Source organism: Sus scrofa, chromosome 18 (assembly GCF_000003025.6).
Source record: "Sus scrofa isolate TJ Tabasco breed Duroc chromosome 18, Sscrofa11.1, whole genome shotgun sequence".
Taxonomy (NCBI): domain Eukaryota; kingdom Metazoa; phylum Chordata; class Mammalia; order Artiodactyla; family Suidae; genus Sus; species Sus scrofa.
The window spans coordinates 41,353,076-41,373,110 of NC_010460.4; the positions used below are offsets into that span (position 1 = coordinate 41,353,076).

Here is a 20,035-nt window from a genome sequence, read left to right on the forward strand (position 1 = left end):
CGACTTACACCACAGCTCATGGCAACACCCGATCCTTAACCCACTGAGCGAGGCCAGGGATCGAACCTGCATCCTCATGGCCACGATGGGAACTCCTATGCTATGGTTTTGATTAAACACAGAGACAGACCCTTTCACAGTCAACCAAACTGGCGATAAGGCTGACATCCTCTCATTCAAGGGAAAGACCCAGACCAGGGTCCCTGGCCAAACTAAAGGCCATCTCTCATCTTTTGGTCAGTTTGAAGACCATATTTTTTCGTGAGGCTTAATTACCCTCTTTGTACTTTTAAATGCATAGACAGTAGCCCTAAACTGGGTTATTCTAGTGGAGGTTATTTTCCCTCTATTTTGATTTTGTGATCAATTTTTTAATGCTTAAACTCCAGATCCTAAGCAAACGTAGATGAAACTTCAGTTTTTACTGAGGCTGTGGGAGAGTTTTGTAATGTCTCCGAACCTCAATTCCACATGTGTAAAATAGGGTTCCAATAATAGCTACTATACGAGGTTGAGACTGAGAGGAAGTCACCCTTGAAAAGCACATAGCAGAATACCTGGCATAAAGGATACACTCAAGAGAACTTATTGATGATAATATTAGCAACGCCAGTTCTTGCAGTGGTTTATTAAGTATTATTATCTGTATTCTTACTTTGTCCCTGCCCCTTTTTCCAACCCACTGTTTTCAGAAATGTCATTGCCGTGAATCGATTTTATTGGTTTCCTGAATCTACATCCGATCTGGCTTGAATGAACCACAATTATGCCCCAAACACTCAGTAAACACATTAGGTTATTTTTGGTGTATCAGTTCCCCATACCAATTCTTGTTTTTGTTCAAGGAGACAGTCCTCTTAATGGCATGACCTCTTTCTTTTTGGCTCCTTTCCTTGCCCTGGCTGCAGAGGAGAAAGCCAAGAAAGAAGCAGAAGAAAAGGCCCGCCTGGCCGCAGAGGAGAAGCAGAAGGAAATGGAAGCCAAGAGCCAGGCGGAAGACGGTGCAGCTGGCAAAGCTGAGAAAAAGGCTTCTGGGGAAGCGAAGACTCACCCCGTCAATGGAACCCGAACAAACAAAAGCGACAACCCTCATGGGAAAAATCCCAAAGCTGAGAAGTCGGCAGGAGAAAAGCAACAGAATGGTGAGTAGAATCGAGCTGCCTAAAGGCTGTTTTCGGGTGTTAATGACGTGATGAATGGAAACTGGCAAAGAACTGCCCCTGTGAGGACAGCTCGCCAAGCAGGGCTGCCCTGACCATCCGGCTGCCGCCCATCACACTTCCCTGGGCTGTGGATGCCATTAGAATCCCATCCAAAGCAGCCAGAAGCTTGCCTGCCCTGTTCTCTCTGGGGATATTTATACCTTTGGGGCCTTTCCCAGCTGTTCTGGAGACTCTGGCCAGTGTCTGCCTACCCACCAGGGAAATGACTATTAGCCATCCCAGCACATTCCTGAGTGCTTAGCGCCAGGATGGATGAATGGAAAAGCAGTCTCCTGTACGTAACGTCCCCCTAGCAGCGCTAGAGCTCATGTGTGCCTCGGGTCTGCTTCCCTAGGATCGGTCCATACGTCTGTAGGTGAACAAGTGTGTACCTTAGGGTGACCAGTCATCCCAGTTTGCCTGGGACTGAAGGGTTTCCTGGGATTCAGGGCTTTCAGTATTAAAACCAGAGAAGTTCTAGGCAAGCTGGAATGAGCTGGCCCCAGGATGACTTCTTATATTTAATGGCCTCAGGATTTATCCTGAACCAGTGACAGTAGTGGCTCAGAAGTCCCCAACAGACATGTGCAGAAAAGAGACTGGTTTTGTTAGGTCTGGGGATTGCAGGATACAGTAAATACCAAAGAAATCTTCAAGAAGAGGTGATGCCTGAGCTGGGTTTTTTTTTTTTCTTCTCTTTTCTTTTCTTTGCTACGACGTGCAGTAGCTTGATGTGGGATCTCAGTCTCCAAAACAGGAATTGAACCTGGGCCACAACAGTGAAAATCCAAGTCTTAACCATGAGACCACCAGGGAGCTCCCTGAGCTGGGTTTTAGTTGCTGTAATTTGGGGGGATACAGGGACCTCTCAGCCAGAGAAAATAAGATGAGCCAAGGCACAGGGGCATGGAATTAGTTACCCTGTTTAGGGGAGAACAAGGAAATTCAGAGACACCAAACCTTTCAAGTGCCAGGTTGTGGCAAGGTAATTTGGCAGTCAGAGAAACCTGGATTCAAGTCATAGCTGTGCCTCTTATTTCTTACTGGCCTCCGTCAGGTCACTTAACCTTCCACTATCTCTGAAAAATGTGCATAATAATACCTGCTCATAGCATGAGCCACTTGTGAGCATCCGATAGTAATGATAACGAACAATAACGACGACAGAAAACAGCTAGCCCCTGTACATTATACATCAGATGCCGTTTTAAATTCTCTCTTCCCATATTCACTCTCCTAACTGCCTTGTAGGTCCAGATGAGCTGCTCGGAGCCACGGTCTTCACTGTCATGCTATACACCCAAGTAAATGAGAAATACGTAGAAAGTGCTGAGCACCACACTCTCTGATTATCATTTTTTTTTGCAATTAACATATAGCACATGTAGAATCAGAAAACAGTGTTTTAATACACGCAATAATGATAGTAGCTCCTATCTTTTAGCTCGTATTTGTTCCAAGGTCTTTGCATGATTTCCTCTAGGTTAAGCCCCACGAGCACCCAAGAGGCAAGGAAAGCCATCATCCAATTTGTCCAGCCCCCCAATAGCCAGGTTCTGGAGCCAGCTCATAACTAGTTTGCTTTGGATTCAAGTGCATCATAGTCCAGAAAATATGTTCAATTTAATAAGAATTTATAAACACCTGTTGGAGTTTCAGAGGACAGTGCAAAACCCTCCTCTGTGCTCCTCCCGAGGGGAGAACAACGGAGAGAAAGATACCAAAAGCAGAAAGTGATCAAAATATTAGCGCCACCGCAACTGGGGCTGAACTGGAAATCACAGACGAGGTCTGCTGAGCCCAGGGGCTTCTTCACACACCTGCCCTGCCCTGAGCTGAGCCAGCCACATACCAACAGAGCAGGCGGGTTCAGGCCTCGCCCCCCCTCCCAGGCTGTCTCTGGAATAGCAGAAAAGCTGTGTGTCTCCTAGAACATACACGTCAAAGGGGGCTGGAGAAGTGGGTGCCGGCGCTAAGCTGTGGGTGGCGGGGCTAAGCTGTGCCTACTCACCTCTTCCTCTGGTGAGTCTCTCCTTCCCAGGGGAGGAATATGTCAAGGGTTGTGAAAACAGCAAGATGTGTTTCTTTCCTACTTTTTTTTATTTCTTTTAAGAAATGAGTTTAAAATATCTTTCCCTGAATAAAAAACAGTCATTATGATGTTTATTGAAGGCTGAATATGTGCCAGAGGTTGTATGTGGGATCTTACACACATCAAGTCATTTAAAAATCCAGAGTTCCCAGCATGGCTTGGTGGTTAATGAATCCAAATAGGTACCATGAGGTCGCAGGTTTGATCCCTGGCCTCGCTCGGTGGGTTAAGGATCTGGCGTTGCTGTGAGCTGTGATGTAGGTCACAGACACGCCTCGGATCCTGTGTTGCTATGGCCCTGGGGTAGGCCAGAGACTATAGCTCCAATTACACCCCTAGCCTGGGAACCTCCATACGCTGCAGGTGTGGCCCTAGAAAGGACCAAAAAAAAAAAAAAAAAAATCCTAACAACTGCATGAGGCAGGTACAGTCATTTCCATTTTGCAGATGAGGAAACTGAGGCTCAGAGGTTACATACTTGCTTAAGATCAAGCAGCCATTAAGTAGAGATTTCAGGTCAAATTCAGGAATATGTAAGTCCGAATTCTGTGTTCCATAACCAGCCCATCCCTGTTTGCGAGGTTGGGTACCAAGGGGGAGAAGAGGAACCCAGAGGACTATTGAGACTCAGCTACTGCCTGCAAGAAGCTTATAATCTGTCTATTCCAGTGGTTGGCACACTTTCTCTGTAAAGGACCGGATAGTAAATATTTTAGTCATTGTGGCCATATAGGTCTCTGTTGCAACTACTTAACACTCCCGTTTTAGGCAAGAGCAGCCACGGATAACATGTGAACAAACCAGCATGGCTGTGTGGCAATAAAACTTTATTTATGAAAATTCAAACTTCCTTGTCATTAAATATGCTTCTCTTTTTTCAACCACTTAATACTATAAAAACCATTCTCAGTTTGTGGACCAGTTTTGGTCCATGGGCCAGAGTTTGCTAAAACCCCTGATCCGGTCAAGGAGATAAACCAGTGAATAGAACATGCCATTTACAAAGGAGGTTATACATTCTACAAGAGGGGTATAAAAAAATACCTAGACAGGGCAAAGGTGGCAGTAATTTATTCTGAAGATGATTAGGGAGAGCCTGAAAGAAACAAACAGGAACCTGAGTCTTCAGCTAGGCTGGGCTGATTCACAACTGTGTTTCTTTCCCAACATAAGCAGTAGCCCCCCCCACCTCCGCTAAAAATGAAGTATTAAATAAGAGGTGGGAAAAGAAATCAATTTTGAGCAATAGTAAGAAAAGCTAATGGTGGTTCAGGACCGTGCCACCACAGCCTAATTAAAATGATTTATAACTGCAGAAAGGCTCTTTTGTTTCCCCGTTTATTGAATAACAGCTCACATTGCCGTTAATCCATATTCAACCCATGGGAAATTACCTAATGGATTCTGTTCAAAGAACATCATCAAAGAAACATGTGTCACTTTCCCGGCACCCTTCATTGTGGCCACCCAAGATAATTCCAGGATGAAGCTAAAGGACAGTGGCTAAGTGGGGTTCTAGAAGTTTGGTTCCTTATCAGGAGTCATGGGAACCCCTAAGCTTTGGTGTCCATCAAGGCACCTTCCCTCTCAGCCTCCGCAGCCCTGATCAAGGAGAAGGCAGGCTGCCATGGGCTGCTGGCTAGCATCCGGCACATCTGACCGCTCCTGCTGACTTCTGGAAGACATCCCAGGCTTGCTGCAGCTGTGGGTAAAGCTCCAGTTCAGGGCAACCCGGAAAGCTTAAAGTATTGTGCATTAGGGGTGTGAAGGCTCATTTAGGAAAGAAAGACCACTTTTCTGCAGGGAATTAGTTTGACTCTAAGGCTCAAGGTAATTTCCTGCATCCAGAAATTTTAAACAAGGAAAAGCAAGCGTTTGGACTGTTCTATGGGATCTCCAAGGAATCCATCTCTTTTGGCCATGGGTGGTAGTAAAGTGTGATGACTGTGTGCTTTGGAGAGTTTATTGACTCCTAACTTAGCTTAAATTTATCCAATTCCACTTTAACTTCTGTAGAATATCTTGCAAACCAGAATGGTCTTGAATTAGGTACTATTTTCTTTAGAAATCTGGAGGCCAAAGGCATTTAAAAATGGCATCCATAGGAAGTTCCCGTCATGGCTCGGTGGAAACAAATCTGACTAGTATCCATGAGGACGCAGGTTCGATCCCTGGCCTCACACCACAGGCTAAGGATACCGTGTGGCTGTGAGCTGTGGGTAGGTTGCAGACATGGCTTGGATCTGGTGTTGCTGTGGCTGTGGTGTAGGCCAGTGGGCTACAACTCTGATTTGACCCCCTTAGCCTGGGAACCTCCATATGCTGTGGGTATGGCTCTAAAAAGACAAAAATAATTAAAAAAAATTTTTTTTAAAGGCAGCAATAATGGGAAGCCTGGAATCTAAAACTTAAGCTTCTTAGGGAAGTTGCAAAACATAGTCGTTGAGAGCTTAGGCTCCAAGTCAGACCACCTGTGCATAGTGTGATGCATTGTCTGCGTTCTAGGTTCTGTAGTCATAAAAGGGGGATGAGGATAGGAGTTCACATCAGTTCTCTGTAAGTCTATTTACTATTTAAGCAAAATCACATTGTAGAAAGATCAGTCTGTCATTTGTTCAAAAACTGTCAAATTAGTGGCGCAAACCAGATCTAAAGTAGCCAATAGAAGCAGTTTTGCTGCCAGAGGGAGATACTTGCAAAGTGTGGGGCAGGGATGGGGCCTGGGAGTGTGTCAAACACAGGCAGGCAGGCAGCCCCCTGCTCTCAACACAGCAGGGCTGACCAGGGTGTGACAGAGTGTCTGCAGGGAAATCGAGGAAAAACTCAAACTTGGAAAACATCCTCAATCCTATGGTGACTTTGTTATTCAGTATACTGATCACTTAGTGTATTAATCTTTGATGAATTTGTCTGCTTTCAAAATAAAGCCTTCAAAACGGGATTGCTGTAAGAATTTAATGAGGAGTTCCTGCTGTGGTGCAGTGGGTTAAGTATCCGGCATTGCCACAGTTGTAGCATAAGTCACAGTCGTGGCTCAGATTCAGTCCCTGGCCTGGGAACTTCCATATGCTGCAGGTGCAGCCAAAAAAAAAAAAGAATAAAAGAATTTAATGATGTAATCAAAGCAGTTAGCACACTGCCTGGCACAAAGAAAGAAGAAAGGATAAATGTACAAACGTACCCCTTCCTCCTTGGGCTCTGCTCCCCTGTTCCCAGTTGCAATTATAATTAGGGTCTTTTTGCTTTAATGATATCATAATTTAGTAGTAATCCGTTCTTGATTTTATGCACACTAAAAAGAAAGCTGTCATCAGTAAGATTTGTAAGAAAAATATCCAAAACTTGAGAATAAATCTGTGAGAGGTGATGCCATGTCCTTTCAGTGTCGCACTGGCATACTGTCTAACAGACCTGCCTAAAGATTATTATTACTACTATTATTGTTATTTGTTTTTTAGGGCCGCACTTGCGGCATATGGAAGTTCCCAGGCTAGGGGTCAAATCAGAGCTACAACTGCCAGCTTACGTGACAGACACAGCAACGTGGGATCCAAGCCATGTTTGCGACCTACACCACAGCTCACGGTGACGCCGGATCATTGAGGCACTGAGCGAGGCCAGGAATTGAACCCCCATCCTCATGGATACTAGCTGAATTCATTTCCACTGAGCCACGACGGGAACTCCCCTAAAGATCGTGTAATTGTCTTAGGCGATATATAAATGAATGAGTGCCTATATTCCAAGAAAACATTGTTTCCAAAAATAGGAACAGGTCAGATTGGCTCCAGGACCATAATCTGCTGACCCCCTGCTTTAGAAGAACATGACCGTGTTTAACTTTGTCATTTACTATTTGACCCAAGCCCCAGTACTGGGATATTATGTGCTAACTTGTAGATTTTTGGAGGAGGTAACACCAACAGTTAGGGTTTTATTGCCCCGTGGAACACAACCAGTTTTGTCTCTAACCCAGCAATCTTGTTTTAACATATTTCTAAAAATACCTCGAAATACCCATTTCCTCAAATGCTCTTGGAACCATCCTTCCTGTCTTCCTGGTTCCCTCATAAATGAATTAAATAACTTTTTGATATGTGTTCATTCTACATTTGTGTGCTGAGTGTTTTTTAACTTTTACATATTATATTTTGAAGAGTTGATATTAAAGTACCATTTACAGGGAGTTCCCGTCATGGCTCAGTGGCTAACGAATCCGATTAGGAACCATGAGGTTGCGGGTTCGATCCCTGGCCTTGCTCAGTGGGTTAAGGATCCAGCGTTGCCGTGAGCTGTGGTGTAGGTCGCAGACGCGGCTCGGATCCCATGTTGCCGTGGTTCTGGTATAGGCCAGCGGCTATAGCTCTGATTCGACCCCTAGCCTGGGAACCTCCATATGCCACGGGAGCAGCCCTAGAAAAGGCAAAAAGTCAAAAAATAAAATTAAATTAAAGTACCATTTACAGCTCTGTTTGAGAATAGCAGCTATCACTGAGTGATGTGCCAGATATCACATTGAATACCTTAAATGCATTTTTCCTCATATTATGCCTATGAAGAATACTATTATCTCCATTTTGCAAATAAGGAAAAACACATAGAAGTTACGTAGTAGCTCTTCGTTGATAGAATTTATATTAACCTAGGTTTTCCCTCACTCCATAGCAGAGCAATAAAGCTGAACTGCCTTCCTTGGAAAATAAACACCATTGACTTAAGTACAGTCCTGTTTAACATGAACTTTCAGTCTTAATTTCCGCATCATAATCCAATGTCCAGGACCTAATCCAATTTCCCGATATTTACACTAAAATTATCCTGCACTTTTTTTTTTCTTTTTCTTTTTTCACCTGGACAGGTTTAAAGATACTTATAACTTCTTTCTTAGCTTTATACATACACCGTTTGTCATGTTTATTACTTTCAGGTGACTTGAAAGAAGGTAAAAATAAGACAGACAAGAAGGATCAGTCCAATGTCGGAAATGATTCCAAGAAAGCAGATGGTAAGAGCATAACTCGCATTATATTTTTCCGTAAAGTGTGCAGTTTAATGCAAGCTTGTTAGAATTACACCTGAAATTGAAATTGTGGTTGTTAATATCGGCTTATATTAGACCCTGAGAAAACATTCATTTAAAGAGCATATTACCCCATTCTCAATAATTTACAAATCATCGTCGTATCTCTTTCTTTCCACCACACTTTCTCCATCACAAATGCATTCTATACGCTTTCTTTTCCCCCTTGCCATTATTCATTTTAAACTTTATGAAAAGTTGATTCTGGGCGTGCTGATTATGATGGCATGGAATATAAGTCTTTGTGAATTATGCAGCATACATGGGAAATGTTTCATGGTTTCAGTTTTCACTTTTTTTTTTTTTTTTAACCTTTAATGAGTTACTGCTGTCAGTAAAAACAAGAAGAGAAATCTGGCGAGTGCTGTCCCTGTGCTGGGAGGCCCACATACTGAAGAACGTACAGAGCTGTGGAAAGTCGTTGGGTCAACAAAAGCAGGTTTTAAAGGCAAGCTTTGGATGACAATCCCAGATCAGCTAGAATGAACCTGTATTGTCATGGGTTCAAGAGCACTGCTTTTACTTTTGATAAATGGCATTCCATTCTTTCTAAAATCTGAAAGTTCAAATTCCATTACCTTCCAAACTTTGGACCATCAGATTGAGAAAACTCCTTTCACCTTTTATAGAATCCTCCTGTTTCGGTTAAATTGTGGGCTTATTCCTAGTTATTCCCCATACATATGATATTAATATTAAACCGAAAATGAAAGTTTCTAGGGAGTGGTTTTTGTCGTGGCCCCAGACTTTTTGAACCATACCTCCCTGGAGACATTTTATTGGATGCTTAGCTATTCTTTAAATAGTTTGGTTATAATGCCCTTGAAGAACAAATGCTGGATAATCAGGTTGAAGACTAAGAAGAAATTTGAGAATAACTCCTCACACATCTATTAAAAAGAAAGAATCTCCTTTAGCTCTCATCTCTAAGCCATTGTATATGCTCTTTACCCATATGCGTGGAATCACTTCTTTCCTTGAAAATTATTCAAATGATTAATTCCAGGTGTCTTATCACATAATATCTGGGGAACAGACATGTTCAATTTTTTACCAAATTGTTTATGCACATGGAAACCACTTGCTTAATATATACCCTCCTTGAATGGTTGTGACAAGATGTGAAGTACATGGAGATAAAATGGAATCGAGAATGATGGTCTCTTAGACTATGTTATGGGCAAGGTTTGTTCAAGTACTCGACATTATTAGACCCACGTCAATGTAGCACAAACCAGAATATGTACAGTAGAGGACAAGGATGTCAGTTATAAATCCAGCCTCTGGCCACCTGACCCATGCTCCATCCAGGGACTGGCCCATCTGAATTCCTACAGCATCAAAGCCCAGAATAAACCAATTCCCAAATCTTTAACCTGAGGTCTTGACTCTCACAGCATTTCGTTTTGTGCTACAAATATCAGTTATAAAGCATTCGTGTGGGCATTATGGATTAAGTTGTGTTACCTTCATTAAGCCCTTTTGTTTTACCCGTGTCCTTTCTAGCTGAGTTATTAACAGTATTTTAAATAATTAAACTGTGTGGGTTTTGGCAGGGCGAAGTGATATTAGAGTACAAATAAGTTAAAGCTTGATTCTTTAATGACCAGAATTCTTGATCCCATAGGGCAGTGAACAGGATGCAGTAAATAAAGAAGGGACATTTTCTGCCTATCCCCCTTTCCTCCATAACGCCAACCTTCCACTGTTTCAGATGGGGTCTGGTGTGTCCATATACTTGCAAGTTAGGGCATGGACAACTTCATATTTTAATTTCATTGATGGGCTAACATGACATCAGTCATTATCATTGCTTCAGGATCTTCAGACCTTTTAGATCATTGGGCTTTAGTACTTTGTTTTATCTGAGCCCCAAGTCATATCAAGACTAGAGTTATTTTTTAGTCGTCTGGAGTAAAAAATAATTTGATCAGTCTCACACACCTCTTCTCCTTTGTTCATTAAAACTCCTTGGAAAATATTTTAAGTGATACGTAGATCAGTAGACATACTGAATTTTAGAAACTAGGAACAGATACATTTTGAACATTTCTTTTTAATGGCTCTTATTACCTCTGATGACCAGGGGGAGTCAGTTTAACTATTTTTAATGCTCCTCGCCTTAATACAACCCTGGGGAGCAGCTCTCGTTTTTGAGAGGGCGTATCCAAGCACACCCTCTCAGTGCCCAGTGTGATCAAACCCACTGTGTTTTGAAGTTTCAACATTGTGTGCATTCCGAAAAAACCCCAGTGGAAACAGGACCAGTTGGTTATTCCCACACTCCAGTGAGCTCAGGCACACACAGAGGGAAGGAGCACGTGCTGAAAGGGTAAATTACATCCTGGCATAATGAGCACCTTGCAGTCATCCATTATCTCTGCCAGGCTACTGAAGTACTCTTTGGTACCCTGCAGCCCTCATTTTCTAACTGACTTCAAAGAATGAATGCTCTTTGAAAATACCTTGCTTACTCTTAGGGAGAAATGTACTAACATAAAAAGACCTAGGTTTCCGAGCCAAGATTCTCTCAGGGCCTAAAGTTTTACACTGTCAGATTGGAAGACTTATGGGGTACTACATGAATGAATTATTTTCAGTGTGTTTTCAGTCCTGTTGGACACCGCATAGCTATACTTTTTATAGTTGCCCAGAAATATGAAGTTGCCCTTAACTTTCATTGACTCCATTAAACAGAGACATAAGAGATATAGCCACTGCTTGTGCCTCTCAAATGATTGATTATAATTAGGCCCCATAGGGTCATTTTCTAAGTCCCAGGGAGGGAACTGAGCAAGAATTTTTCCTTTATTGAATGTTCTAGGAATTAGAATGTTTAAAGATATTGGTTCATGAAATTTAAGTCAGTTGTGAAGAGTGTAAAGAGTGGACAAAAGACAATCCATGGACATCTGCTTCTTCAAGGAAGACCGCTAATAATTAGATTTACCAGAGCTCCCCGTGTGGCTCAGCAGGTTAATACCCCCGCATAGTGTCTGTGAGGATGCCCTGGCCTTGCTCAGTGGGTTAAGGATCCTGCATTGCCACAAGCTGCGGCATAGGTCACAGATGCAGCTTGGATCTGGTATTGCTGTGGCTGTGGTGTAGGCCAGCATCTGCAGCTCCGATTTGACCCCTATCCTAGGAACTTCCCTATGCTGCAGATGTGGCCTTAAGAAGAAATAAGAAAAAGAATTATATTTACCCTTCCACCTGAAATAATTAGGAAGAAAAGACAGTGTATGTGGAAGAATCATTTTAGAGAAATGAAGACATCAAGAAATATTGGACATCAAGAAGTGAAGTCAGTACTCTCTAAGAAATAAGGAACAAAGGAAGCGAGCCGTGCAGTTGCCTTAGCTCACTGCATTGAGAGGGTTTCCAGGCAGACCCAATGGACTCTTTGCATTGAGGAGTTGACTCAGGATCCAAGGAGACCACGGTGGCTATAATTAACGGGATAGAATATGAGAGGTTAGAGCTGCAGAGAGAGAACTCTAGAAATCTGAAGAGTATTCATCAGAGTACTGATTGACCCACACAGTGAGGAAACTACCTGAGACCAAGAAAGAACCATTCATGAAGTTTTGAGGGAACATTTCACATTGAACAGTAAAAGTGCCTATTCCCACTAGCCAGACGTGAATACCTCACAAGTTAAAGGGAATTGGATGGAATACTCATAATTGTTTTGCCTTAGCAGAGGAGTAATTAGTTGTAGGCTAAGTATTGCTTTTGTCTCACCTAACAAACCTTAAAATCAAGATATGAGTATCAAAGTGTTTCCAAATAGCTTGCATCCCCAAATAAAGTTCATGTATACTGCATGCAGAATTATATAGTACCCAACAAGCTAAAATTCACAGTATCTAACATCCAATCAAAAATTACTGGACATGCAAAGAAACAAGGAAATTCTAACTGTAATAAGAGGATAAAAATGGAAATCAACCTACAACTGAAACAGATGCTGGAATTACTACATAAGAACATTAAAGTAGTTCTTATAACTGTAGCCCATATATTTGAAAGCTGAGACATGAAAGATATAAAAAAGATAAAATCAAATGTCTGGAGATGAAAACTACAGTGTCTTTTTGAAAAATACACTGGAAGGTTTTGACTAAATCACATTGGATGGATTAATGATAAATACACTGCATGTGATTAGACATTATGGAAAAAAGAGTGGTGAGAATTAACAAAAGAAAATGCCTGAATGAATAGGAAAACAAGAATAGGAATTGTAAAGAGCATCAATGATTTGCAAAACAACTTCAAGCAGTCTAGTGTGTGTATAATTGGAGTCTCTAAAGTAAAAAAGAGAGGAAGGAGGAAAAGATATTTGAAAAAGTAACGGCTAAAATTTTGCCAGATGATGAAAACTATAAATCCATAGGTTAAGAAGTTCAATAAAACACAAGCACAAGGAATACGAAGAAAATCACACCAAAGCATGTCGAAATCAAATTACTCCAAACCAGTAATGAAGAGAAAATTTCAAAAACAACTAGAGAAAAGAGGATACATGTGTAGAGATGAACAAAGATAAGGATAACATTAGATATCTTATCAGAAACAGTGAAATAAGAAAAAAAAGAGTGAAACATCTTTAAAGTGCTAAGGAAAAAAATTCAACCAAGAATTCTATACCAGCAAAAATATCTTTCAGATATTAAAAACTGAAAGAACTCATTACTGGTCAACCTACACTACAAGAAATGTTAAAGAAAGGCAGCAGGATAGCTATGCCAGCTGGAAATATGGACCCACACAGAGAAATAGAATACGAGAAATGGTGTCTAGATGGATAAATATACAATATTTTTATTATTTAAATGACTATGTAAATAATTGACTATTTGCAATAATCCTGTACATTTTAGCACCAAAATGCATGAAATGAAATGTAAAAAATTTCAATCCACAATTTAATTTTTCTCACTTTCACCATTCTTTATTGCGTATACATTTTTATTGAAGTCTAGTTGATTTACAGTGTCGTGCTGATTTCTGCTGTATGGCAAAGTGACCCACTCATAAGTATTATACATTCTTTTCCTCGTATCATTCCCCATCCCTCTATCCCAAGAGATTGGACACAGTTCCCTGTGCTATACAGCAGGACCCCATTGCCCATCTATTCTAAATGTAATAGTTTGCATCTACTATCCCCAAATTCCCATTTCATCCCACTCCCTACCCTCTCCCCCTTGGCAACCACAAATCTGTTTGCCATGTCTGCAAGTCTGTTTCTGTTCTGTAGATAGGTTCATTAGTGACGTGTTTTAGATTCCACATACAAGTGATTTCATATGGTATTTGTCTTTCTCTGATTTAATTCACTTAGTAGGAGAATCTCTAGTTGCATCCATGTTTCTGCAAATGGCATTGTTTCATTCTTTTTATGGCTGAGTGGTATTCCAGTGTTTGTATGTTCTTGATCTGTTCATTTGTTGGTGGATGTTTAGGTTGTTTCCATGTCTTGGCTATTGTGAATAGTGCTGCTATGAACATCTGGGTGCGTGTATCTTTTTGAATTGTGGTTTTGTCCAGATGTATGTCCAGGAGTGGGATTGCTGGGATCATATGGTAGTTCTATATTCAATTTTCTGAGGAACCTCCTTACTGTTTTCCATAGTGGTTGTACCAATTTACATTCCCACCAGCAGTGCAGGAGGATTCCCTTTTCTCTACACCCGTTCCAGTATTTGCTATTTGTAGGCTTATTAATGATAGCCATTCTGAGCAGTGTGAGGTGGGTACCATATTGTAGTTTTGATTTGCATTTCTCTAATAATTAGTGATATTGAGCATTTTTTTCATGTGTCTGCTGTCCATTCATATGTCTTCTTTGGAAAAATATCTATTTAGGTCTTTTGCCCATTTATCATTAACCCACAATTTTATTCATAAATATTAATATCCTTCTCTCAATCATTGACAGACTAGGTAGATGGAAAGTCAGTAAGGAAAAGAAAACTTGAATGACACTAGCTTGACCTAATTAGCCTTCCCAGAACACCCACAGTATGAGACTACACGTTCTTTTCAAGCGCACATAGGACGTTTATAAATGATCAGATTTGGGGACATAAAATAAATTCCAATACATTTAAAATGACTCAAGTCATACACAAATTGTTCAGAGGTCACAATGGAACTAACTTGGCATAGGATGTTCATATTGTTCTATTTTCTTTTTAATAGCTATAGCATTTTTAGTGATGTTATCTTTATCATTTTCTATATTGGTAATTTGTGTATTCTCTTTTTTTTCCTGATCATCTGTCTAGAGGTTAAATTTTATTAATTAATCACTATCATTTATATTTTCCATCTGTTTTTCTATTTCATTAAGTCTGATCTGATCTTTATTATTTCCTTTATTCTGCTTGCTTTTGAGTTTGGTTTGCCTTTCTTTTTCTCTTTTCTTAAAGTAGAAGTTAATATCATTGATTTGAGATATTTTTCCTTTTCTAATACAGGCCTTTATTGCTGTATATTTCCCTCTAAGTACTGCTTTGGTAACATGCAACAAACTTTGATATGTTATATTTTAATTCACACCCAGTTCAAAATATTTTCTAATTTTTATTTTTATTTCTACATAGATCTAAGGATTATTTAACAGTATATCATTTAGTTTCCAAATATTTGGGGATTTTCTACAGATAGTTGAAATTTAAGTTCTTTCTAAATTGATCTGTAAATTCCATGTAATCCCAATTAAATTCCTCATAGGATTTTTGGGTAGAAATTGACAAGGTGATTTTAAAATTTGTATGGGAAGGCAAAGCACTCAGAATAGACAAAGCAACTTTGGAAAAGAAGGAGAAAGAGGACTAAACAAAGAGGCCTGATTTCAAGACTTATAAAGCTATAAAAATCAAGGAAGTATAGCACTGGCATCAAGAGCGATAAGTGGATCAATGGAATAGAATGGAAGATCCAGAAATAGATCCACATGTACACGGAGTCTTATTTTTGACTTTGTCCAACAAAGGAATTCCATACTGACAGTAAATGAAGGGGAGATTATGCTGTAGAAGACTTGTTGGCAGTAAAATGAATACTCGTGACCCGTGTGTGGTTTTGATGGCCAGTTTCCTGTGAATTATATCCTCCTTGTACACTGGAATGCTCACATCTACTGGCCAGTGAGTGGTTTCTTTCTCCTGAAGGAAAACCTACTTGGAAAGTCAAATCCTATCAGAAAGTTGTTTGGTAAACTGAGACTGTAAGGGGAGTTAGGTGGTAAATTGGGACTTCAAGGTATAACATCATTTGGGTGGATCTGCCAAAAAGAGTGAATAGGAACCATGTTGTGTATCCTAGATCCTGACAGGGCAAGAGGCAGTCCTGTCTGCCACCCTTTTTACTTCTAGTCTCCTTTTGGATCCTATGTTCAGTATCAGGATATGTGGCTGTCTTGGCATAGAGTCTCATTCTCGTTCATTTTCAGTCATCCTTGATTGGATGGACCTTGGACTTGGATTGGTTTGGATTGGACTTGTCTGGACCTTGATCCTGATAACCCTGTTTTTAAGAGTGATGCCCTCAAATTTTTTCTTTCTTGTTTTCTTTGCCTAACATATTAGCCTCCTATAGTATCATAAGTTCTGCATACCCCTGAAAATATGCCCAGATCATGAACTGTGGTGGGTAGGATATGTCAGAGACAGTGAACAGTTCTGGGAACACAAGCTGGTACCCTGTCCTTTCTTCTCATACCCAAGACAGTGCTATTATAGCAATAATCTTGAATCCCTTCTAATTCACTTTTAAAATGAACCCTGTAAAGCTGTGGTGCTTAACTGTTTTTAGCAATGAATGATTTGCAGTAGACCTCACTGTGGATTATGCCACCGATGTCAACATCTCTGCCTTGTGGTAGTTTCTACGAATAGTTAATCCTATCCTTTGAGTTTTTTACTTATTTCCCTCTCAGAGGATAACATTATTTCTTAGTTCTGGGGTGATATCTCACTGTAACTCTATGTATTCACAGAAGTAGGTCAGTTTCTTTAATGAAGGAATTGCCTTCAACATGAGAATTTAGCATCCTTGTGGGATTCCATGAGTGTACAGGGACCAAACATCTGGAGTGCCCTGGGTCCCAATTAAGATAAGTCATCATAACAACACATGCTCTGATTAATATCCCATTTCCCTTAGCTGTTTATCCATGAAAACTCCTGTGACCCATTTACTTAACAAATTTATATAAGTCAACACACAGAGCATCAACAATTAGAAAATGCTGTGGTTTAGCAAGAAAGAGCCCTGAAATATGTGTTTTTCAAAACATTTTATACTGCAGTTCCTCACATAGAGTAACAACCCACGTGTCTAAACCCTCCCCTGCAATGTCCCTGTCAAAGGACAACAGCCGAAAGTTAACAAATGGATGAGAGCTTTGCAATATTATCTTTAAATGCCTGTTATTCTTATACATCTAGATAAGATCCCATAATTAAATTCTAAAAAGCTTTTGTTGCTTAAAATTTTTGATGGATACACTTCAGTAGCATATGCGTTTAGAGTTATCGGAGTTCCCATGTGGCTCAGCAGGTTAAGGATCTGGCATTGTCATGGCAGTGGCTTTGGTTGCTGCTGTATTGCAGATTTGATCCCTGGCCCAGAAAGTTCCACATGCTGTGGACACTGTCCAAAAAAAAAAAAAAAAAAAAAAGATATTGTCAGTGCAACAATGTTGAAACACAACATAATTTTTTTGGATGGATTTTGGGGAAAGTTATTAACCAATCCATGATATATGGGTTGGAGGTGGTCAAATAGGGTAAACTCAAAAAATCTCCTTGGCCCTTTTAGCTACAGACTATACTCTTGAGAGCCTGGAAATACAAACCCCTGGCATCCACGTGGTTCTAGCTTTGATGAGTCACTATGAATCAGAACAGTTAGCTCTTTTGGTTAAAAGCATCCATTTCAAACCAGTGCATTATATATATATATATAGTTTTAGGTTCAGTGAATATCCTTGTGCTTTTCAAGGCAGATATATAGTAAATATCCGTGTGGTAGATTATAAATATAAAGGAACAAAGTGATGTGTAACTGTTATTATCCTGTAGGTTTTGTGTTGTTGAAATTCACATTTACAATGTCAAACCAACTGAAATTGGTGTATACATATATATGTGTATTGTGTATATATATGTGTATATCTGTTGTGTGTGTATGTGCATATAAAATACAATGTAAGATTGGTGGGTTTAAAATAATTGAATTGCGTTATACTAAAGCAAACTTCTAAAGTCAATTCCCAGCTTTCACATAGCCATTTAGATTCCAGTCTCTTACCAAATAACTACATAGTAGAACTGTCACATCAAAGTATATTATGTACTCTTTGCTAATGATGAAATTAATCTTTTTAAACAACCTTTCCCTTGCAATTATTGGTATATAAGCTTTCATTGTTTCACTCTATCTTCTAGACATTTCGTTACACTCTTAATGTACCATTGTATTTTTAAAGGAACCCGGTTTGACAGAGAGGATTATAATTTTGGAACTACTGGGGAAATGTGATCTGTCTTTTCTTCTTCCTCAATACTGATGGTCAGGATTAAAAATAACTTCTTAGTATTCATGAAATAAATATTTATCTGTTTTCTCCCTAGAAAAATTGTATTTTCTCAGATTCTTTGCAAGTGATTGGAGAAACACAAATACCAATTCATTTATCCAAAGAAACGCTATTAACATTATAAAAAATTTCTTTAAAATAACAGCTGCCTTTGAAATATGTGCCAAAGCCAGTAGCTAGCGATGTCTCCATTGTTAACGCCATTTCTTTGCTAGACACCCACAAGCTAGGAGAGCTGTGAAAAATGCAATGTCAAGCAAGTATCAAAGCTTCCTCTGTTTTTATTCTTAGCCTTCCTCACCAAAGGGCAGCCTACTCTCCAAATGACAATAGTTTGTATTTCATAAACATTAGCCCTCTCCAATATATGCCATTTTTATTCTATGCCCTGGAGCCACAGTGAAAACAGGAGAGTAAATGTTCATTTTTTTTTCCTTCCATTCATTTGGAATCTTTTATTGTTATTCCTGAACTAATAAAATTGAGAAAAACATGAAGAACAATCAGAATGTTTTAGGTCTCAAATCCCAGCCACACTTTCGCTGAAAGACTTCCTTGGTCTCTACACTCGCTGGTGTTTTGTTGGCTCAAAAAATAGCAGATTCAGGAGTTCCTGCTGTGGCTCAGTGGAAACGAATCTGACTGGCATCCATGAGGTTGCAGGTTCGATCCCTGGCCTCGTTCAGTGCGTTAAGGATCCGGCATTGTTGTGAGCTTTGGTGTAGGTTGCAGACGTGGCTTGGATCTGGTGTGGCTGTGGCTGTGGGTGTAGGCCGGCAGCCACAGCTCTGATTGGACTCCTAGCCTGGGAACCTCCATATGCCGTGGGTGTGGCCCTAAAAAGACCAACAAAACAAAACAAAGCAAAACAAAAAAGTAGCAAATTCAAAGACAAACCAGAAACAAAACTCTTGTGTGCAGACAACTCTACCCTCACCTGATCCAGAGGTGGGGCAGGAGCTGCTGATGCCTGACATTTACTCACTTCTTAAGAGTGGCCTGGTCCTGGGGTACTTGGAGCATTGAGGGTCTTGTGTCCTTCTGTGTTGAAGTACTAGGCTCTTAATACAGAGGGGAATGGCGGTAAAATACTCTGGGCGGTGTTAGAAGAACTGGGACAGTTATTCACATAGTTTAAGTTTGAAAAGAAAGACTGTTCTATATAAGGGAAGAGAGAGGAGGCAAAGTTAAAGAATAAAAGTTAACACTGTCCTTATTCTCGGTGATAGCGCAAATGCCAAAGATCAAAAGAAAAGACAAAGAAAAATCACAAAGGTTGAACCTAAGAACCGCTGTCCTTTGTGCTTGTTCTTATTCTGTATATTTGGACCAAATGGGTAAATTTTAGATCATGGCATAGGCAAGGTTTCAGGAAGTTATATTCCCATAAATTTATTCTATCATCTGTCTGTCTCTTCTGTCCACCCATCATCCATCCATTCATTCATCCAACCAGCCACCCATCTGAGTAGGGCTGTAGCATTGGTATTATATACAGTAAACTTAATTTGGAACAATCCTAATATACTCATATCCTCTTATCATTTGGGGTAAGGAGAAAGTGTGCATCTGTGCTTTGGGGTGTTGGTGGTAACCATTTAAAATAGATGTCAGGCACTTAGCGCAGTGAAAACCATGCCTGGATAAATCCTAACATTTATCTCTAAAATAACATTTGTTCGTTTTTAGTATTTCCTCATTATTAAGAAACAAAACAAAACCAGGACCCACTTATAAGCCCCACAGAAACATTTCAAACTGGGTTTGGTTTTTACCATATTTATTCTTCCCTAGAAAGAGTTTTACAACTCTTTCTGTTGCTTACAGTGCCACCTTATTTTTTTTTTTTTTTTATACAGTTGACTCCATAGAAGGGTGGCCTGAGAAGAGTTTCTGAGACTTGAAAATCTGGCTTGAATCCCATTTCTCTGCTCAGCCAAGTCAGCTTACTTTTGAGCTTGGATGGTAGTTGAATCAGGCTGTAAAGAAATCAAGATTCTTATGAGATCTGCCTCATAGATGCTCAGGTTGTGATAAGCATTGTG

General features: G+C 40.1%; 1 protein-coding gene across 9 annotated transcripts in view; it reads left to right on the forward strand.

The window, feature by feature from the left end:
• The window catches only part of PDE1C (phosphodiesterase 1C), a 592,240-nt gene that overhangs the window by 534,760 nt on the left and 37,445 nt on the right, over positions 1 to 20,035 (forward strand). For all 9 annotated transcript variants that reach the window (XM_021079205.1, XM_021079206.1, XM_021079207.1 and 6 more), the window contains 2 exons: positions 909 to 1,142; positions 8,222 to 8,299. In XM_021079205.1, the coding sequence (XP_020934864.1) occupies positions 909 to 1,142; positions 8,222 to 8,299 (312 nt within the window). The remainder of the gene's footprint in view (positions 1 to 908; positions 1,143 to 8,221; positions 8,300 to 20,035) is intronic.